General features: G+C 35.8%; 1 protein-coding gene across 3 annotated transcripts in view; it reads left to right on the top strand.

Moving 5' to 3' along the window:
• Nucleotides 1–23,936, top strand: part of RNGTT (RNA guanylyltransferase and 5'-phosphatase) — a 134,520-nt gene that overhangs the window by 53,160 nt on the left and 57,424 nt on the right. For 2 of the 3 annotated variants that reach the window (XM_039343099.1, XM_039343098.1), the window contains exons 9-11: nt 1,331–1,466; nt 5,140–5,211; nt 15,652–15,816. In XM_039343099.1, the coding sequence (XP_039199033.1) occupies nt 1,331–1,466; nt 5,140–5,211; nt 15,652–15,816 (373 nt within the window). The remainder of the gene's footprint in view (nt 1–1,330; nt 1,467–5,139; nt 5,212–15,651; nt 15,817–23,936) is intronic. The other variant, XM_039343100.1, reaches the window with a different exon arrangement.

The raw sequence follows: 23,936 nt of genomic DNA, 5'->3' as shown, positions 1-23,936 counted from the left end.
AATTTTTAAATATTTAACTTAGAACCTTTTATTAAAAATCATGTGTTTTATGAGACTATGTTTACTTTTGTAAATTGCTAATTCCCAATTTATTTAGAAAATAAGGAAAGAGAATTGTAAACATTGCTGTTTTACAGTTATAAGCTAATGATATTATATATAGTAGATAAATATTGTTCTAGAAATCCAAAGAGAAAAACTAATATTATTTAAATAAAAAAGATGAAACATCAATTTAATTAATTCTGAAAATGGTGCTGGTTTATAATACAAATACATCCAGGTAAAAATATATGTGTATTGTGTCTAACAGATTATATGTATTCATACTAGATAAGTAGCAAGAATAGAAAAATTACAAATCAGGAAATTTGTACTGTAATGTCAAGATAATTTGCTATTGACGTTCTTGGCAAGTATTTAGCTCTAAAGTTCATGTCTACTATTCCTTTGGTTCAGAATAATTCATGCATACATGCAAGTAACGACACATTTGCTTTTCTGCATTAAAGAGATTTGTTCCAACAATGTTATATATTAAGCTTATATAAATTTTTTTGGGCAATTTTATTTTGTAGCAAGCGGTAGGCAGGTCAGAACATGAAGAGTTATGCTCTAGCATTCATTGTGTTCTGGCTTGCTTAAAGAGTGTGCAAGATGTAATTTTCGGTGATCTATATCTGTTTTGCCCCAATGTAGTTTCAAATGTACAATGAACAATAAATGCTCCTAAAAATCACAGATTCAGACTTAGCTTGAGTTGAAAGTACTGTGTTTCCCCGAAAGTAAGGCCTATCCCAGAAATAAGCCCTAGTTTGGGGGCGAGGCACACACCTAAAAATCAAGCTGGGGTGGGGTGTGGAGTTGCCCCACTCGCCCCGCACTTACTTACCTTGCTGCCAGGCCTCTCCTCGCTGGCCCATTTCTTTTGCGGCATCTTCGGCAGCCAAGCCTCCATTTCTCAGTCATAGGCCTTTCAGGAAGGCCACTGCAGTTGGTACTCGGCTGCAGTGGCCTTCCTGAAAGGCCTGACTGCGAAATGCAGGCTGGAATGCAGCTGCGGAAGAAGTGGACTGGCACGGGCGGGGCTGTGGGTGCCTGAGGTGAGTATAAAAGACATCTCCAGAAAAAAAGACCTGAAGCCTCTTTTGGAGGCAAAAAAATAAATAAATAAAAATAAGACCTGATCTTATTTTCGGGGAAACATGGTAGCAGTTCCCCTTTCTGTTTGAAAGAAAGTTCGTTAAGAGGGATGAGATTCAATAACTATAGAGTAAACATTATGAAGGAAATAGAGCTTTAACTGATATTACATTCTTTTTTCCTTTAGGTATATGATGTTAATTGATGGTAAGAAGGAAGTTTATATGATTGACAGAGATAACTCTGTGTTTCATGTGTCTAATTTGGAGTTTCCGTTTCGTAAAGATCCACGTGTGCATTTAGAAAATACTCTTTTGGATGGGGTAAGAGGTTTTCTTTGCAGAATCGTACTTTTCTTAAATTCAGTATTGGATTTTGTAGTGATTACTGTAATGGTAAAATGCAAATACTACCCTACTAGGGCAGACTCCTAGGATTCACAAAATAAATTGCTATTTACCAAATATGTGCCCTTAGGATTGGTTTCTAATATCCACACTGTAATAATATCTTTATTTTATTGTTTCTACTCCCAAGTTCCAGAGTTGTAACTTGTCAGAGAACCATTAAAAGTGAGAAATTTTAATAGAAATAGCTCCTTGTTTTTGCTGATATCATCATTCCACAGCTGAACAAATATAACTTTATCTTAATCTAAGATTGCAGTGATCTTTGGTGAAATAGCAGGTAAATGCCTCAATCAATGTTGTTTTGTTTTAAAGAAATTTTTATTAAAAGTTTTACAAAAAACATACATGCACAAATTAATAAGGAGTTAAAGGAGAAAGGAAACAAAAAAGTGCAGAAAGAGAACAGAAAAAAGAAGCTTCCAGTTTCTTCTGCAGCAAGAGCACTTAGACTCAGCACGCACACTTATATACTGCCCCATAGTCCTTTACAGCACTCTCTGAATGGTTTACAGCAGGCTGGCCCGCGGGCCAGATGCGTCACGCCGAAACCACGGCCACCCCATTGCTGTCACGTGACGTTGCAAGTTTGACATGCCTGGTTTACAGAGTCAGCATATTGCTCCCAACAATTTGGGTCCTCATTTTACTGACCTCAGAAGGATAGAAGGCTGAGTCAATCTTAAACTGGTCAGGATTGAACTCCTGGCAGTCAGCAGAGTTAGCCTGCAATACTGCATTCTAACCACTGTGCCATCATGGCTCCTAATAAATACAAAATTACAAAATTAATTCTTGCTCTGTGATTACAAAGGAAAGAAAAAGAGCACTTTTTCTATGATACAGTTTTTTTTTCTAACCATCAAAATCACAAACCATGAGTGCATTTTCCCCCACCATGCAAAAAGTCTGCATGGGGTTGCCAGGCAGCTATAAATGTTTTTTCCCCAGTCAAAAAAAATAATTTAGCCATCTCCTCATGTTCCATGCGGAATCTGGTTTAGTTGTATTTTAATCTTTAGAATCTTCGGAATTATGCATGTATGCATTTGTATCCACAATGTTTTGGCTTTTTTACATATACACCAAACATGGTAAAATGTCCCTTCTTGCTCACATTTTCAGCCTATTTGAAGTAACTTTATAGATTCTAGAGAATTTGTCTGATGGCAAGTATCAGCAGTACATCATTTTATAAAAATTCCACTACAAAGCAAGTTTTCTTTATGCTACAAGTTGTGATAGATCATTAGTAGTGAGATGTGTCTCTGTCATGTTAGTCACCAATGAAAAGGGCTGAAATTGGTCCTGGGCAAGAGATCCTACTATATTTATGTTACTATGGAACTTTACAAAAATTCCCTGCTGTTAGAGCAACATGTATCTACATATCATTTCTTAGCTGATTTAATTCTTGAGTATTTTGGGCATGTTTGTTCATTTAACCTATGTTCTGCCTTTTGTCCAGGAGCTCAGGGCCATTCACATGGGGGCATTTTCCTTCATTTTGTCCCTACAGTAACATCACAGTGACGGTCATGGTGGTTATGGAGAAAGAAATGAATCACGATATATCTTTTAAAATCTTTTTTTTTATTAAAAAGTTTCACAAAAATTACAAAATATACCCCCAACCCCCCCTCCCCTCCCCCTCCCCCACTTTCCAGAGCTGAATACAGGGTAACAAATATAATAATCATAATCTAACTAACATTAACCAACTATATAGATAAACAAATATAATGCACTTTAACTCCCCTTTAACACAGAATAAACAATTTGCAAATAAACTTGATCATATAAACAAATTAAAATCCTAATTCATAAACAATACAATATAATAAAAATTTCACTATAATAAACTATTAATAATAATAATAATATATTTTAAAATCTTTAATCACCATCACTTTAAACAGTCTCATACTTGGGTTTATTTAAATTGGCAGTAATGAGTTCCCTTACCCAAACCATAACTTTCAATCCAATGACACGCAATACCTTTTCCAGATTTGCTGCCCTGTCTCTTCCCAGGACCAATGACTTCAGTGCAATGGGAGAGGTTTTTGTTTCAAAAGTAAAGTTTTTCTTCATCTAAACCTGGAAGATTAAAAAAAGACCAAAAGAACAAATTAACAGACATTGAAGAATAAATCAGAGGGCACATTAGTCGTTGCAGCATAAGTATAAGTCTCAACAGGAGTCATAGGCTCTTAAGTTTAATATTAGTCTGAATAAAAGCTGTTTTTATTTAGTGTCTTGAAAACCATATGCACATGATTAAAATACCAAGGTGCTTGTTAAATATAATCACTTTGCAACTAAATCTATTCGTTCTTCAGACTCCTTTATTGGCAGTTCGGCGCATCAGTTGAATAAACCTACACAATTCCCCCTTCCCATAGTTATTTTTTGTTTCCTTAGCAACACAATAGGGAAAACAGAAATCTTCACAGAGATCACTGTTCTCTCTTATTGTTCTCTTTCAAAGTTACAGGTACACACAGATACAGTACTCAGAACTTGAAGTATTTACTGTAGTTGAAGTAAATACAACAGATTGAAATGTAATTCAAAAGCCTACCAGAGAGTGTTTGCCTGAAAAGTGTCATTAGAGTCCAAAAAGCAATTATCCTATTCCAAATATTTTCCATGAGTCACAGTAAGCCAAATTAGGAGTCAACCAGTCAAGGGGTCACAAACAAGAAACAGGAACAAGAGTCATGAACTGGGAAGCCAAATGGTTGTTTCCAACAAAGACTGCAAAGATGCTATCTAAATCTGCCTGCAGATTGCTGTCTGCAATTACTCATGCCTCACCTTTTGCTTAGTGAAGAGCCTCAACAAGGACTGTTGATCTGCTTGACTAGGTATACATCTAAACCTAGAGCTTAGGTGGGGGCATTGTGCATAGTCACCTCTCTGTTCTAGTGGAACAGGAAATGTCTGTGGCTCTTCAGCCTCAATTAAATCCTAGCTTACTGATTCCTGGGGTTAACAATCCTGAAGCACAGACAGGAGCAATATAATTAGATTCAAGGTCAAAGTCAGATTCTGCATCATGGCTCATAATAGTTACTGCCTTCGGCACAATAATGTTGTAATTCCTGAATTTGATTGATTTCATGTTAATGAAAGGAAGAATCTGCTATTCAGATGAATGTACAGCTGTAGCTTTGCCTCAGAATGATAATATCTTGATATAATCTTATGGGTTCCTAGTTTCAGTTATTTTCTGCAAGGGATTTTGAACAGGAATTATTTTGATCTGCTTTTCAAAAATTATTCCTAAAATGTTGATATTGTAAATTTCATCCATGAATATAAAAAGAAATGATAAAATTCTAAGAAAGCTGCTACATTATTCCATTTTATTTCCACTTACCTCTTTCAGTTGCCTTCTTGATTTTGACAAAAGACAAAAATAAACCAAATCAGCCATGTTGAAAACTGTGTCCAGTATAAAAGAATGTTTTAGTTAAAATCAGTTGTGGAAATCATAAATTAATCTTTAATTAAAATCAATTGTTGAACTGTTGCCAAAGTTGTTGAATGAATATTAAAATACCGTTTTGCTTTTCTTTTTAAGGAAATGATAATTGACAAGGTAAATGGTCAAGTAGTTCCTCGGTACTTGATATATGACATAATAAAATTCAATGTAAGTATGTTGTATTTTGATTATCCCAGTTGACTATGGAACCTGTAGGTTTAGAGGGAGAAATGATTTTTAATAAATCTAGATAAATCAAAGAGTGCCATTGGAAAGACCAGAAGAATGCACACAATCACATCAGTCAAATGATATAAAGCATATAATAGAGTGCCATATTTGTGGAAATATAGTATGCGCTTTCAAATATGTTTACAGTGGTTTGAATGATAGAACTAATCGGAGTTCTAAAGTTAGTCCATGTTTTTCTAAAAGTTCTTGAAGAATTCTGTTAAGATAAATTTTGATGTTTTTTTTTTTAAAAAAGAGGTGGGGTGATATAGAAAATTGATGAAGAACTGCAGGTGTAACTTCATTTTTAGGTAGACTATTTAGAGCTGCCCATAGTCGTTTGCTGAGATAGGCGGCTATAAAAATCAAATCAAATCAAATCAAATCAATAAAGTACAAGTAGCTTTGCCTTATTGAACTGAAAGACCAGTAGATTTTCTGAATGAACTTCCAGTTATAGATTTAGCATGCCCAGAATAGAAGGAAAGGCAAAACCTGTGTTATGTACTGAAAGTGTGCCAATTATTGCTCTCTGTTCTATTTGTTTTGTTTTGTTTTATTTTGAGCCCATTGTTGTCTCTGCCTCTCATTACTATTTTGTCAATGCAGTATTCAGTTTTTAATTCAGTAAATTATTTTTTATGGATCACTTGTTTGCTTCTTTGCTGAAACATAGTTTTTCTTATTATCAGAAAAGATTCTGATAATATTCATTCTTATTCAATAAAGCTAAGATGTTCTAGAAGTTGTTGAACTGAAGATGCAAAAGGTTGTTTGATTCAGTAAGCAAGGAAGGAAGGTCTGGGGTGCAGGCTACATTTTATTAGTATACTATCTGTGGTTGCAATCAGTAATGTTTGTGTCAAAATATTTTAGATTGCATTGAATTCAGTGGGAACCTCTAAAGCAGGCATGTCAAACTCGCGATGTCACGTGACGTCACGCAACGTATTGTGACTTTTTCCCCATTGCTGGTAATGGGGTGGGCGCAGTTTTGGCGTGATGCATATGGCCCGTGGGCCTGCAGTTTGACAAGCCTGCTCTAAAGGGACTTTAATAGAAAGCATTGTGCTTCCAGTTGAAGGACAAGTTCAGCCTATATGTTATCAGCAGAAGCAGAAGCAAGACTTTATTGGAAAAGGGCCATTAACAGCAGCCAAGTTGTAAAGATTTGTTAAAGTCAGATAAACTGTCTTTATGCTAGATATAAAGGTTTAATTGCAAAAATAAAAGGTTAATAATATTTGATTTGGCAAGAAGTAACATGGGCAGAAAGCCAGTTTGTTCGAGAGATTTAAAGCACCAAACTAGAAATTGGGAGACCCAAGCTGTAGCCATGCCTTGGACACAAAGCAGCGATGTGGCTTTGAACCAGTCATTCACTGTCAGTCCTAGGAAGCAGGCAAGGGCAACACACTTCTGAAAATGCTGCCAAGAAAACTTCAAGCACACATACATGTTACATGCTTAAGTAATGGCTGTCAGTACTGCCTTCTTTTTCTTTGATATTTACATAAGGTGGAGTTCTAAAACATAAACTTTTCTCATTAAACTTAAAGGCAAACTTAAGGTAACTCTGGTTCATGTGTTTTATTTAGGAGATCAGGTTAATCGATTTAAAGTGGCTTGAAAAATGAACCATTAGCTCAAGTGGAATTGCACCTAAATGTCATGGATCTTCCCTCTTTATTTAAAAAGATAAAAGAAAAGATATAAAAAGATAAAAGAAAAGGAAGACACAGAGTACTATATAACATGGAACAAGTGGTATGACTGGTTGGAAACTAGAAATAATAGAGGAGAATAAATATAGAAAGGTCAAAAGTGAAAATATGTGTATAATAATGTATAATAATAATAACATGAATTATTCTTAATAAGAAGTAGAATATGAAGGAAGAAAAATGTAAATAAGAAACAACGGGGCAATAAGGACAAATATTCCAAAGAAGAATAAGGGGGGAAATGTAAATAATAGAAGATTACTGTTATGTAATTGCTGTTAAAAAATGAGGGAGGAGTATATACTGTGTGTGTATGTGTGTTATGTTTTGCTTTGTTTTGTTTTGTTTTGTTGGTTAAAAATAAAATAGTAAAAAATATTTAAAGACTAAGAGATTTAAGATATTAGGAAAACAATAAGAAAGGAAACCTTTAATTCAAAAAATGTTTTGACAATACCAGAAATAAAGTTGAGTCCAGGCTAATTATTATCCTGCTGTGCTATACTTGCAAAGAGGGAAATGCTCACAGTTTCTTCTTGATAATAGACTGTTTGCTACCCTCACAAGGCAGCTTATATGAATGCACTAAGCTGTCCTCCCCCTTGTTTTCCTAGAAGATAAAAAGTGCTATTGCTGATGATCTTTGGTTCTCTAACTGACAACAGAAAGCAGCTTTCTCTTCTTGATAATGGAAAGATGAGATTAAAAGCTAGTCAAAACAACTGATCCAAAGATTTTGGTGGTGGGGAAGTACAACTACTTTAGTTGTTCCTTAAGGTTCTGAGAGGAGAAATAAAATGTACTATTCAAAATGAAGACAGTTATTTTTTCTTAGACATGCTCTGTCTAAATGCAAATTGGATTCTTCAAGGTTAAATAATGGGAAGAGATGTAATTTTCTTTACAGGAGGTCAGACTAATTAATATGGGTCATTCTGGTCTTAAAAATCAAAGTCTGAGCTGATAATTTAGTTAGCATGTGATGAATTAATTTACCCATTTCTTATACCATTTCTGCAGTAGGTGTAAGAGAATTCAATTGCTTCCTTCAGCTTAAAAAAAAAAGCTTCAAAAATTTGAGATCCAAATTTGTTAATGTAGGCACAATTAAGAAAAGGCTTGTGAGGAATGGAATTAGGATTTGGTTTATTCTTCAAAAGACATACTTTGAAAAACACCGGAATACTGCACTAACAATATTTTGTGCAGTTGCTGTAACATTTAAAAGTACTAAGGCCTTTATCTAGAGTTGTATTTCCAAGTCACTTGAGATCTATCATAATTGCATTATATATTACAAGCAAGGTCCTTAAAGTCAGTTCTAGTACATTATATTGGTTTAAGCATTGATAGGCTGCAGACTTGAGACTCACAATTTACATCATCCGAAATGAGATATTTCCTTATCAAGTACAGTAACATTAGCTACTCTTTCCTCCAATGTATGTGTGTATGTGTGTATGTGTGTATGTGTGTATGTATGTATGTATGTATATGTGTTTGTGTGTATTTATTTTCAGGAAAATTTTTCTATAGAAATAGCAAAATACATATAACCAAGAAGTTTTGCTAGATTTCTAATCTCAGTTTTCTGGTTTGTGTTAACTCTTTAACTCTTCTTTATTTTTCTGTATAAGTTATAGCACAGAGTGTTTGATTTTGGCATTCATTTGTATGGCAGACAATTGTCATGAATGTTCAGAATGTTTTTTTTAAAAAATATTCTTGGCATCTATAAAATTTTGATTTCTTTTTTTGTATCCTGTAATATTTTGAACCAAGGGCTGTTTATTTGTAGCAGATCGGAGCCATCTTGTGGTCTCTTTAATATCTTGTGTTGTCTTCCCCTTTCTTCCCTTCCCTTCCTTCTGCTCATGTTTGGCATTTGAATGTTCAAGATACCAACTTAGAAGTGGTCAGGTATTAAAAAGTTGGAATACTTAAATGAAAATATTTCCTGGAAACGTTACCTATTTAAAGACTAGGCTTTCTTTTCCTAGATCAATGAGGGGGCTGCTAAGAATAGTAAAAGCTGTAGAAAATAAAAACAAATGGTCAGATGTTTCAGATGATTGCAAGCTATACAAAAAAGTGTGAATGCTTTTGAGGATGAGTTTATTTGGGGAGGGGAGATTTGCCTAGTGACTTTTAGCTATGTTTCTAACATTTAAATAGGACACCTCTCATTTCCCTTTCATTCTCGGTCCTGTTACCTTTCCCCCTTACCTACTTCCATCCAGTTTTGTTCCTTTGTGTCTCTGCCCCTTTCGACTATCGTTCCTGTTGTCCATCTCCATTCAGTATTTTTCCTATTTGATGCTTGAAAGAAGAGGATGGGGAATGTGTGCATGCATATATTTGAATGTTTCTATGTGGGATAGGTTATGGGTTTATTTAGAGGGGGTTCAATTTATTTTTTCTTTTCTTTTTATTTATTAATCATATTTTAGAGCAGACATGTCAAACACAAGCCCTGGGGGCCGGATGCGGCCCGCAAAGTGGTTTCATGTGGCCCGAGAAGCCATCCTGGAAACAATGAGGGAACGGCCCCCATTGCCTTGGCCCTGGCTCTGGCTGGCCAGGAGCCAATGTACAATTTTATGGTGGCCATCTATGCTGAAACACATTCAGTCTTAGCTCCACAAGGCTGTCTGGAAACAGCGAGGAACCAGCCCCTGCCATGTTGGCCCTGTCCCTTGGGTGCATGCTGGGGAGGTGTCACTTTTGTGAGGAATGAAGAAATGCACCATCGCACTGGCCACTTCCAGGCGATGGTGCATTTCTTCATTCCTCACAAAGGGTGACACCTCCCCAGCTGTGTTTCTTGCCTGTTTTTCTTCCTCCCTCATCTCAAATATTTTCCCACCACTCTGTACTTAGAAAGAAGGAAAGGAGAGGGAGGGTCTGAGGGAAGTCTTACCTTAGTCTTGCCCTGCTGACCTTTCACCATCCCCTTGCCCCCTCCTCCTGGCTATCCTGGGGATCTCCCATCCTATTGCTAAGGAAGCTTTGGATACAAAGCTGGGTCTCCTTCCATGGAGAGGGAATGGGCCTCCCTCTGACTTTGCCCTTGTACCCATCATGAGAACCTGGCTAAGGAGAGCAAGCACAACAGCAGTAGCCTTGAGGAAGAGATAAGTGCAGCTGGGCGCCCACTTGGGGAAGGGCTGGGCTTGGGGCCGCGGGTGCTTGAGGCCCAGGCTGGACGTTTTTTTTTTTTTTTTATTAAAAAGTTTTATAAATTTTACAGAAAATAAAAGACAATACAAAAACAAAAAACAACATATACAAATAAAAAACAAACATTACCCAACAAAACCCCCCTTCCCCCACCCCTACCCAACCCCCCCCCTTCCCCCTCCCAGGGCCTCCCAGAGCAGAATATAGGCTTAATTAAAAAAAAGTTAAAAAAATTTATATTTATAAAAAAAAAATATAAAATAGAATATATATATATATATAGAGTTAAAAATTATGAAAAAACTATATAGTATTTTTTATATCAAATTTAAATTGTATAAATTTTATCCATTTATCCCAAACAGCAAGAAATTTCTCTTGCGTTTGTCCCTTTAAGAAAGCCGAAATCTTTGCCATTTCCGCCAAATGAGACACTTTAAGAAACCACTCCTGCAATGTAGGCAAAGATTCCTTCTTCCAATATTGTCCTACTAACAGCCTCGCAGCTGTAATCAAATTTAACATCAATATAACCTCCTTTGTATCACAATCAATAACTATACCTAACAAAAATAATTGTGGAGTAAATTTTACCCTCCTTTTAAAAATTCTCTGGATATTCCACCATATCTTAATCCAGAATGCTTTTATCTCTCTGCACGACCACCAAATATGATAATAAGTAGCGTCCATACAACCACATCGCCAACATTTAGGTTGTAAGTCAGGGTACATAAAAGACATTTTTTGTGGATCAAGGTGCCATCTTTAAAACATTTTATAAAAATTCTCCCTTAAGTTCTGTGCTTGTGTAAATTTGACATTTCTCACCCAAATAGTTTCCCAGGTGTCCAATGGAACTGGCTCGCCAAAATTCTGCGTCCATCTAATCATACAATCTTTAATTAGTTCCGTTTCTGAATCCAATTCAACTAAAACCCCATAAATTCTCTTAATGTGGGTTTGTCTTTGATCCTTCACTTGCTTAATAAGATTTTCATCTTCTCTGAGAAAACCCACCTTACAGTCCATCTTCCATCTATCTGATAATTGCCTATATTGGAACCAAGAATAAATAATATTTTCTTGTGCTAACTCTTCCCGTGATTTTAACTGCCAGTTTTGTCCATCCCATTTAAGTAACTGTCTATAAGACACCATATCCTTTTTAACCCCTCTTTTTATTCCTTCTATTGCATGCCAAGGTATAGCCCATAATGGTACTTTGAAATCACTTTTATAATATTTTCTCCAAACCCTAAGTAAAGAAGTTCTTAAGATATGAGATTTAAAAGCCCAATCCATTTTTTTTATTAAATATTAAATAGGCATGCCACCCAAAAAGTAGATTCCATCCCTCTAAGTGAAGTATATCAGAATTTGTCAAATTTACCGAGGCCCAGGCTGGACGTTTGACCTGTGCTGCCCAGGGCTCCGAGCAACCCGCACCACCATCCAGCCCTCCCCCGCATGGCCTGAGAGGAACAGTGAGGCTCCTCCAATGGACCATGCCTTGGCACTTGCCCTGGTCCCGCCCCCTTCTGCCAGAGACCCTCAGATCTGTCCCACTCCTGCCCAGGCCCCCACAGGCACCCTTGACATGAATGTAGAGCTGGCCATGCCCACCCAGTAGGCTGCACCCACCCTGGCCACACCCACCCAGCCCCCTGAGGGCAACTGCAATGCTGATGCGGCCCTCAATGAAATTGAGTTTGACACCCCTGTTTTAGAGGCACATAATTTAAATTACTAGTAATTAATTCAGCTTATTTTTTATCCCAACCATGCAACTCTTTGAAGCTTTTTTGATAGATGTAAACTACACTTACCAAACACACCTGCAGACACACAAATATGTCATATGCACATGTTCACTGAGGAGAGGAAGGACTGATTTTAGTTAAAGTTGGCAATCTAGTAGGAAAGCTAGAGTTTTCACAGGACTTTACTTATACTGTGTTTCCTGGCCACATGTTTTGAGGGAAGGGCAGAGCTCATAAAATTGGGTTTGCCTTTGTTCTGGGGAAATAACAGTAGATGTCATTCTTTCCTAAATTGACAGGTTTTATGCTGCCAATGGTTCTGGCAGCTGTTCTCAACCACAGTTGCAACTTGGCCTGATGGTGGCATACTTGAGTTGCCTCTCTGTCCTGCTTACATTACTCCTGTCTGGTCTTTGCATGTATCTGGTCAACCCCATACAGTGTCTAGCTTGCGATCTTATAACTACCGAGACTTTCCCATTAATAGAACTCTAAATATTTTATTTCTTATGCTTCAGTATTGTTTTATTGCTAGTAAAGTATTACTAATTATTTCGAATGAACTGTGAAATTGAGCAAATACTTTAATTAAGAAGTGTTTAAAGTGTTTGTGCCTCAATTAAATGGACTCCTCCCAGCAGACTTTAGGTACAGCATATCCAATTTCCATGTAATCTTATGACATCTGTGGTGATTGATGTTATTTATACCATGATGTAAAAGACCATGACAATGTCCTTGCATGTTGAATAAATAACTTGAGAATAATGGACAGCCTCTTCACACATATGGTCCATGATTAAGAAATAAGTGACTATTATTTAGTTCTCTTAGACAAAACTTACCATGATAATTTTATAATTAATGCTACAGAATGTGAGTGGGGTCTAAATTTTTGATTTCATTTTTGAATTACAGATGGTTTAATGCATTTAGCATTGGCACAAAATGATCTGCAGTTTTTCAACAGCTATATGAGAGATATTGATTTCCTCTTATATACCAAAATAATGCATCACAGGTGTACAAGGTTTGGGTCAAGGAATTATTTTCTATTCCTTAATCAGTTTGACTATAAAGTGACTGGACTCTTGATGAATACTCAGTGACCTCTGGACCGTTTGTGATAGTCAAACATGTGATAGTTGAAAATTGTCAAGGAATTCATGAAACCTGTATTGTAAACTTTAAGTAGACTTCAAAAGAAAAAGAAATCTCTAGTCCCTTTCCAACAAAGCCAAGAAAATAATGGCTGCTCCCACATAAATGCTGTGACTTGTTTGCCCTGCATCATTGTCCTGATGTAAACCAAGGAAACACTAAATGTGGCTCTTATGTGCAAACAGGTGGCTTAGTTTATCGTGAATATTTTGTTCAGGCTTTCAGTGAAAGATTCTACTAGAATGATGTGGGAAGCTCCATTAATTAAATGTATATGCTGCTCACTCCACTGTTGCAGCAACTCTGGCTTGCAGGGTGATAGAAATAAAATACAACACAATTAAAATTAAGAAAGATTAAATAAAGACTAAAAACCAAAGGACTGGTGATTTGGGCGTTGGGATCTTCTCTCTATCCCATCTGCCATCCCCAGAATAGAGCACCATTACTGGGTGCCCCAGACCCGCTGGCAGAGCCAGGTTTAAGGCTCTTTTGGAAAGCCAAGAGGGTGGGGGTGACCTCACCTCTGGAGAGAATATTCCAAAGGGTGGGGGCCACAGCAGGAAAGGTTCTCTTGGACTCCAGTTGAAATTCTTTGGCGGAAGGATCTGAAGTAGGCTTCTTCCACTGGAGTGAGACAGCTCCTCAGATTATTCCATTTCTGTTGATTCTTTTCTGTCCATGTTTTTCTTTATACTCTGAAATTACAGAGAAAAATTGTTGAGGTTTACCTTTGCAAAATCCATAGGGATTCCTTTTCAACAAGAATTGTGCATGTAAAGGCTTAATAAATACATACATAAATACATACATATTAACCAGTTTGTCCCAAACAGATACACTTAGCCTGAAAATCCTCCTACGCTTCTTTAAAACTCTAGTACCAAAATTGCTGCTTCCAGTTCTTTGGTAAAAGTGAAATAATTTGATTAGACCAGACATTTTTACTTTTGAGTTATTTAAATATTTTCAAATGGAGTCTATCTGGATCTGATGGTTTAACTTTCTACAGTTTGGATGTGTGTGTGCATAGCCAGTTTCTGTATTTGAACAACACGAACACACACACACACACACACACACACACACACGCACACATATACACACAAACCCTTTCTTATATACTGTACATTACCTTATAATGTTTGTAGCCCTCAATTTAATTAGCTGTGCTATTTGTAGAAACCCAACTTCATTATTTAAAGGTCAGCATTAAGAAATTAAAGTGAAATCTGATATTAAATGCATTTTAATGTGTTGAATCATTAATATGTCATAGATTGGTATAAGAAATATATTTAGATTACTTGCTTTGGATGGTCAGTTTATGTTATTTTATTAAGTGTTATTTTATGACCATGTATTTAAGATAATAGTTTAAAGTAGAAGAAATTTTACATACGAGTCTTATTAAAGAAACTTCTATACTGAGACATAAAACTTCTTAGTATTGTTTTAAGTGGGAATGGGTGTCTTATATTGATTTAGAAAGAAGCAGTTTTGGGAAATGCAGGACGATAGTGGGATTGGCATTTCTAATGAGTGGTTGTAAAAAGGATCTAAGTAATAAGGAAAGTATAACCTACTTTAGGGGGAAAAGGACATATTTTTTGAAGGAGAAGGTATGAATTGTCAAAATATCTCTTTGGTTAGAGTGATTGCTTACATTTGCTGTTTTTTTTGTTCAAATTTCTGGACAAGATCAGTCATTGTACTCCATGCTTGTAGTAGACTGTCCCTGTAAACTATAAGGATAATTATAGCCCTTTCTCTCTATACATTTTGCTGCCCTCTGAATTCTTACCCACAGTTTTTATTGGCATCATCGAAGCTTTGCTGAGATCAATAAATACACTTGTGTGTAAATGAAAGGAAGAATGGAGAATGCGTATATTGTTAGTCTCCAATGCATCTCTGATTGAATCGACATTAACTTTTTTGATCCATTGTAATAAACAGACCATAATGCATTATCCACCAGTACATTAAACCTTACTGGGAGAGTGAACGCCTTTTTAATTGTTGGCGTTCATGCAGTAAAAGGAATATTATAGATGGATGATGGGAAAAAATGAAGTGGAGAAATTGATGGGAGAACAAACTTATATAAGGAAAGTGGAGGGAATGTGGAATACTGTTAAAAGAGACTCTAGAGGCTCCAGAGCAAGAGAAGGGTCAACATGGACTGAATGTATCTACTTGAGAAAGACTAAAAAGAGAAGTGGAGTAACGAAAATGGAAGACAGAGAAATATGAAGGAAAAAAATAGATAATTGAAATCTTGCTGTGCAGACGTAGGAATGTGCTACTGGGCACAAAAAAGAAAGGAGACCGTTAATAAAATATAAGTTAGATTTGTCTATAGGAAAGGAGATGTCCTGTTTCCCTTCCAGTCATTATTTTTGTTTCTAATCTTATTGCTAGAGCAAAATTGTGACAATATTAGAGAATCATTGTTGAGTTAAACACTCCCAAGTGAAATTTTCTTGCCTTCAAGCTAATTTTTATAAATTGTGTATTTATGGACTTCTGATATTTTAATTTGGCAGGGACAACCAGTTGGAGAATGTGATTTTAATATTCGTCTGTCATGTATAGAAAAAGAGATTATACTCCCACGGCATGATAAAATGAAGAATGGTCAAATTGACAAAGCACAAGAGCCTTTTAGTGTTCGTAACAAACCATTTTTTGACATCCACGTTGCAAAAAAGGTAAACATACTCTTGATATCTGCTGAATAGTAATTTTCTTAGCATATAATGCTTCAAGCCTTACAAGACTTTCCTGAATTTAAACATATGCTTTTTAAAGTTTGTGTTTGTGTGTGTGTGTGTGTGTGTGTGTGTGTGTGTGTGTGTACATGTACATGTACATGTAGAAATAGAAATAGCTTTTCAATAGATTCCAGTTTCTAATTATGCTTTTTATTCTCAGAAAAGTGCAGGACTAAATCAGGCATGCAACTAAGTCAGATCTCTTAATGAATAACATTGCCAGTTATTTTCTGAGAAAATGTTTCTTTCCTCAAATTCTCAAGGAAAAAGCAAGGGGCCAAGAATAAAGCCACACATAGCAGAGTGTGAATGAGGACATCTAAAATGTCCTTTAGTGAGTATTTAACTGTCAGCAGCTTTGCAAAATTCTTGTCTAGGTTGGGAAATAGCAAAAATAAATGTTATTTCATAAATAACATGAATAAATCTCCTTATTAAAGCCTGATTATAGGGCAAGAATCAGGCCTGGAAAGATTGAACACAGTCCTTTTATGTATTATATGGCCTCTGCTGACCTAATGATCCTGTTAATCAAGAGACATGCCAGATTGATGTACTACTTCACTTGCTTTATTAAAAAATGTATAGTAGTATGTGCTGATTTGCATTTGTTCTTATTTATTTGTTTCCACTATGATATACTTAAGAAATGAATTACTGTTCTATTGATACTTGTAAGTTCATATACAAAACATAACTTATTATTTTATCATTCACTAAATGTCAGTCTGGAAAACTTATCAACATGGGCATACAGCTCTGCTTTATCATTTCAACTGGTAAATGCTTCAATGAATAAGAGCTTTTCAGTCTGAAATTAAACTCATTAGACAAGCAATAAACCTTTCAGTTAATGGAATCACGAAGTCTTAATACACAAAATCTGAATGTTTTGTGCTCTCTAACAGAAGTATCATTTCATTTTTCATTTTTTCCTTCTGTGTTAGTAACAGTTATGTAGTATAGTACTTACGCCAAAGCCTCCTTTATAGTCTATATGACTATATTTTCAGTGGTCATTAGATTTCCAGATGTTTCTGGAAAATGAGTCCTGTCCTATAATAGTATATGTTAAACTTAATTAATATATGAGGAAAATATAATAGCTAATGATTTCTAACACTAAATATATTCAAGTTGGGCCTGCACTAAATTTATTAAGTATTTTGCCATGGCAGATAGTTACGTCATGCAAAGTGCTTTTGCTAAATTTTATTTAGTCAGACATACATTATCCAGAAGAATTCCATTCTTTTATCCCAGGGTAAACCCTTTCATGATGAATAGACTTTTCGTTCCAGGATTCTCAGCATCAGCACTAGCCTTTCTAATTGGGAATTAATGGGTGGAACTATAGATGCCAAGGGTCCCCATTCATGGGAAAATCATGTTATCCTATTTTTCTTACCATCAGTCATAAGTCTTTGAGAGATGCAGTTTTTATATTGAAGAGTTCTAAAGGGTCTTCCCACACTTTTTTCCCCTCTGTATTTTGGCCTCCTGCAAACTTTGGGTTTTGCTGATGCCAACTTGTATGCAGATGTGTTGTTTAGCTAAATAAGTTTGTGTTTTCTTCTGAACCTTAGAAACAGAGAAAATGATAAGAACTTCAGAGTAAACAACAATGTTCAGTGGCATTTTAATACTGAATCGTTTAGTAGAGTCTGTTTAATCAAAGTGCATTGCACAAGAGGCTTTTCTGTTTTTCCCATGGAAATGGCGCCTGATCATGAACCATATAATTAATAGTGAGAAAGTTGAATTTTGTGCTTGGATTTAAAGATTGCCATTATGTAATTATTCTTTAGTAAGCATTAGTCACTTTCTTATTATTTATTGCTGTAACTGCAGATTTCTGTCTTGCTGCATATTTATAAATCCATCTAGGAAGAATATATTTGGTTACCTTATAAGACTAAGAGAAGAAATAGGGTAAGGGACATGGGACTTGAGGAAGAGGTAAGCAAACTGGATCTGCCTTCTGTTCCCACATTTAATATTTATATAGTTATTTTCTGAAGTTTTGCTCATCTCTAGAAAGTAATATTGAACTGTTTTCCATCCTCTTATCCTAGTAGAGTAGGGAGTTTTGAAATAATGATATTTCAGACTTGAAATTAATAATAATTGGTAGAGGATGGATTAGTATTTTGCCATTGTAAAATGAAAATGTGCTAAACATTGAATAGAACAAAAAATACATTAGAAGAGACAAGAAGAAATATGTGTTTATTGAACTCACTGACTTCTATAGCTAGAGAGAGGAATAGTTGACACCATCTGGAGCTATTACGCTGCCAAAATCATGACCCCCCCTCCTTCCTTTGTTTTATTTTCAGTTTTGTTTTTATTTTCTAGTCCACCAGTAAGTCTGAATCACTTATATCAGCCCTGTATTTTCTGCCAGAATTGACATAGCATTATTTTCTCTGCCTTTTCTCAGCTCCATCTGTTCATTCTCATTTTTCCCCTATTTGTCACTACCTTCTACTGTTGTCTCTCCTCCCTATGCCTTCTCTGTTTTGCATTGTCATTTCTGCTATCTCCATTTCCTTGGAAAAATACCTAGTAGTATTCATTTCTTTTGCTTTTATCACTGTTCTCTTCTTTGCCTTGTTATTTCACTGTTTTTGTTTTTTTCCCTATGCATTGTAAGAACTTGTTTCTTAATTTCAAGTCATGCTATGAAACATGATCCTGACTGAATCATGATTAACGCTCATCAAGATGTTGCTTCCAGTTCCAAATCAAAATAAAATACACTAGAACTAAGAGGTTTCGAAGCTGATGAACTGCACATAGAATTTTTTTTTGTTTATTTGTACTACTGGAATCTGCCCCCACTGCTGTTTCTTCCTAGTTGCCCTCCAGCTGCTCCTGTTTCTCTCTCACAGTTCCTTCATTTCCTTTCTTAACAGCTGTCCATACCACCCCTCCATTTATGACTTGAACAATAAACTACACAGTCATAATTTACTGACTGCTGGGATTTGCTTTTTTGGAATACTGCAGATAAGGTTGCTATAGCTGTCAGTTCTTTGGACTGAAAATAAGCACTGAGAGTTGCTTATACAATTTCACTGATGAGTATCTAAAGCCAGACACTATTATACCCTGTTTCTTTCATTTTTGAGGTAACCATGTCAAAAAAAAAGAAGCATTTAAATCAGTTTGTGTGATATTCTATTTTTTTCCCATATATTTTATTGATTTTTTAAAAAACATAAATCACTTAATAGTTGGTAAACAGTGTGTTTGCTGGGTTTACATTTGTAAAGAAAAATCATTAACAATTGGTTTCTATAATCCATAATTTACACAGTACATTTAGTTGATTTTCCCTTTTCCCCAAAATGTCTTCTTTGCAAACCTTGAAATAATACAGTTCTTATTATTTTGATAAATAACAGTTACATATATGATTTTTCCCAATATTCCTAGAAATAATGATCACATCAATATAATATTTCTTTTCTATCTAATCATTCTGGTTGCCTCATCTTATATCCTGTTACAGTCCTTATTTAGATTTGTTTCTCCCATAAAGTTCAAAGTATTCTTGCTGGTTAAGATTTTCTCAACAGATAATTACATTTAAAGATTTAAATCCATTTTTCCCATATAAACCATCTCAACACTTTTACATTTCTTAAAGAATAGGTAAAAACAGTAAAGAAAAGGAAAAAAGAGCAAGAGTAAAGAAACATAAAAAGTAAAATACTACTTAAAATATATATTCCTTCTAAGCTAATATATATTCATTCCCAAAATTTCTTATTCTTTTTAACCATGATTAAAATATTTAATCTTTAAATATTCCATTTAATGTGTCTAGTCATCTAATCCTTTAACTCTTATTCAAAACATTTTTTTTCTTTTTTATACTTTATAATTTCTATAAATTCAGACACATTTAATTATCTAAAACATTTCCTTCATCTAGGCCATTTCAGCAGTATTTTATTACTTATATCCAGAAATAAAATAAAAAGGGGGGGGGAAGTGTACAGTATCATTTAAGGAATTCTTCTCTCTTAGAATGACATATGTATTCAGAATCTTTTCTATTTCTTTAACCATAGTCAAACAAATGTTTGTTTTTAAAATATTCTCTCTGGTAGATCCCACCATCTATTTTCTTAATTTTCACTTTGATCTTTTTCCTTTGACCAGTATCTTTCTTGATCAATGTATTTTGCTGAATCAAAAAGTTTTTCCATATATTCTTGACTGTTGCTGTAGGTATAAGAAGTAAATCGAATAAAGTGTCTCTATGTGAGGCTTTTTCCTTTCCATGTTTCTTGAAAATCTTTTTCTCTTTCTCCTTTTTTGCTTCTCTTATCACTTCCTTTCTCTCTGATGTTTTCAACATCTCTACATTCCATTTTGTTCATTTTGTCCACATATTTATTTTGTAGTCTTAAGGGATGAGTTGTTTTTTTCCATTTCTTGTAAATTTTTCCCCACTAGGATTAAATTATCTTTTCTTGCTTTGTTAAGTTCCGTCTTTGGGTCTCTATTTTCCATTTTATGTCCACTTATTTGTTTTGTCTGCTCCTTCTCTGTTGTTGTTTCCTGGAAGGTTTTTTTTTGTTGTTGTTGTAAAGTTAACTTAGAAATAGATTGATTTGTATTTTCAAAGTTATTTTGGATTTCTTTGTGATTTGAACTCAATTTTATTTGAATTAATTGCAGTATACTATATATCTCCTACTGAGAGGTATTTATGTTTCCTTGGTGTGTTCTGTTTACATGTCTCTGATTCATGATGGCCAAAAGTTGAAGTTTTCCTTCTTATCTGCAAATAGCTTTAGAGTCCCGGTTAAATAGATACCATATATTCCGGTGTATAAGGTGACCCTGTCCCGGTTAAATAGATACCGTATATTCTGGCGTATAAGGCGACCCTATCTTCGGCGCCAAGTCTCATGCCTAGAAAGTCGTCTTATACGCCGGAAACTACCGTAATTTCCAATGTATAAGATGACTTGGCGTATAAGACGACTCCCGACTTTGGCGCCAATTTTACCACTTGCGAAAGTCGTCTTATACGCCAGAAAGTACGGTATTTGTAATCCAAAGAGTTCAAAAAATATTTTTCCCCCTAAAGTTTGTAATTCTCTCTTTGTCTGCAGCCCAGATTGTTGTCTTTTTTTGTCACAGCTGTTCTTTATTATTAAAGCTTTGAAGGACACAAACACAGATTAGCTTTTCCCAGGTTTTGGAAAGTTCTCTATGGAAATCATAGCTGTCATAATCTTCATCCACCACTAGGTGTCAACATCTATTTAGTTTTCAATATGAACAATGGTCTTTTAAATGAGAGTCTTAATCATTCACAATCTTAAACTTATCCAAAGTTAAATTTTAGCTTTCAAGTTTAAAAATTTATTTCACTACCATATATTTTGATCCTCCATAGAAATTTTAATTTGCCGCTTCCGTTAGTATAAGGAAGGGGCAGAAGTCCCCCTCCTTCACTTTTGGAGGTATTTTGCTTCTTGGGGATCTTTTCCAGGAAATTAAGTTTCAAGCACGCTGTTTACTGTAGTGCTGGTTAGTTTTTTTGGACTCCGGTTGCAAGTAGGTTGGGCTGATCAATGAAATACAGCCTTTCTCTTATCGGATTAGAAGACTTTCCCCAAGACGAATGGAACGACCACCGTCATTCCAGAGTCACCGGGGCACCCTTCTTTCTTCACCACCTCTCCAGGGCGGCTTGGACTCATTAGGGTCTCCAGGCAGGACAAAAGTTAGCTGCGGGGATGTGGTGGTCTACAAGCCCGCAACTAGTTGCTACCGTGCAGGACCGGAAGTCTCAGTTTGTGTGATATTCTAATAATTCAGTTTAGGCAACAGGGCAGCATTACTTATTCAATGAGTCAATAGTGATCTAAAAATCAACTGGGATATTTAAAATTTTAAGCCAGTGTAACAATCAGCCTGTAAGCTAGCTTTTTGATTTGTTTACAATATTCAAATAAGCATTTGGCTTATGTTTTGAATGAGTGACTGAATTAGTTTAATTTGCAGATCAAATCCATGAAGCATCCCTTGCAAAAATGTTTCTTTTAGTATTTAATGACCAGCTACTGGCACAAATTGTGACAAAACCCTGTATTGCATATCTTTATTTTCCAAGTGTCTTTTGCTTCCATTTTTCCTCCTTTCCATAGCTTACTGTTAATGTTAATTCACCATTTATGGCAGTACTGACACAAGCCTGACTGACAATCAAATTTTTTATTAACGGTTTGTGCCATTTTAATGCAACATGGTAATGAAATCTATCTCGGAAAGGAAGGGGACTTAATGTGGAGCTTCAGTGTCAGAAGATGCTTGAGCTTCAGCTTTGTAGATGATGATCTGCAAGTTAGTTTAATTGTTTCACCCTACTTTAAAACCTTTACTGAACACCATGCCTATCTCCTCAGCCTTTAACATATGCACTAGGGCAGCGGTTCTCAACCTGTGGGTCGCGACCCCATTTGGGGTTGAACGACCATTTCAGGGGGGTCTCCAAACAACGCGATCCGGCATTTTTTCCTCAGCTGGCGGCACCGCGCATGTGCGCCGCGCATGGAGAATGCCGCGTGCATGTGCGCCGCACATGGGGATGCCACGCGCATGCGCACCGCACATGGGGATGCCGCGCGCATGCGCCACACATGGGGGCGCCGCCGCGCATGCGCGGCGCGTCCCCCGCGCATGCGCAGCGCATCCTTATGACCGGAGTCGCCGGTATAAAAAGGTTGAGAACCACTGCAATAGGGCTTATTACTTATAACATATATGGAGAGCAGATCATGTTCATGTATGGTACATTTCCAAAGGAGACCAAATGTTATTTTCATGGCTCAGGTACTATTTCACAATGTGCTCTCAATCTTAACCTGTACCAGTTGACACTGTTGTGCAGATTAGCATATTAAATGGCTTTTGTCTTAAAATTTTAGGATATGATATCTCACTCTCTTTTTTCTCATTAATGAAATGGAAAAAGTGGAAAATGTTTAGCATTGCTTGTTCTGTCTCTTTTGGAAGGTAGAAAATGTAATTTGGGGGTGGGGAGGAGGGCAGGATAATTATCCCCTGAAAGGGTAATTAGTCTACATATAACAGAAGAAAGGAATATGTGGTGCAGTAATTAGTTACTTGAACTGGACTATTGAGAAAAAAGGGCTAAATAAAACACTACTTTTCATATGCTCTAATTACAAAAGAAGATGAGTCAGAACAAAGCTTGTCTAGTTTACTAATTTGGTTTGAAAATCTCACATTTTTTTTCAGCGCTCGCTGTGGCTTGGATTAGGCTGCCCTCCCCTTTGCCAGTCATGCCTGGCTCTCTTTCCCTTTCGAATGCACACTGAGTAACTGTGACTGTATGGCTGCACTAGTCAGCAGTGAGAAGGGGGAGTTTGCTGTTTATCTTGTGGGTTTTAAAGAGCAGCTGCAGCAGCAGCACATGCAACAACAATGAAAAATTTGCACCTTTCAAAGAGTATTTCTATGACATGCTATACCTTTCTCCTAAATGTGCTGAGGTATCCTAAATGTACTAATGTGTACATTTTGTTGAGTTAAGCATTCAAATATTTTTAGTATAGCTTCAGGTTTATTACTTTGAGTGTATTAAATATGATGAAGCTAGTTTGCAGTTCTTTTCTGGGTTCAAATATGACTTGTGAATTCAATCCTTATTGTCAAGATTGAAGCTGAAGCTGTGTAATTTAAACAGTGTTACAAAGAATCCAGGGCTGCTTATTACTTTAAACTGCATACTGTATTTACTCACAGGAACTAAAGCTCATGGAAATTATTGTGGTTCTATTTTTTAAATAGAAACACAAGGTTTTTGAAAATATTACAGAAAAAAAATCATTATTTGGAAAATAAAATTAAAGCCTCTACACTGTTAAATCCACCACTCTATTACCAACACTATAATAGGTAATTCTTGCTTAACAAACTATTCATTCAGTGACCACTCAAAGTTACAATGATGTTGTGGCTAGTCCTCAAAATTGTGATTGTTGCAGTATCCCCTGTGGTCATAT

This window comes from Crotalus tigris, unplaced genomic scaffold (genome assembly GCF_016545835.1).
Source record: "Crotalus tigris isolate CLP2741 ecotype Arizona unplaced genomic scaffold, ASM1654583v1 scf7180000017833.3397121, whole genome shotgun sequence".
In the NCBI taxonomy this organism is placed as follows: domain Eukaryota; kingdom Metazoa; phylum Chordata; class Lepidosauria; order Squamata; family Viperidae; genus Crotalus; species Crotalus tigris.
This window is presented reverse-complemented; position numbering and strand designations above follow the sequence as displayed.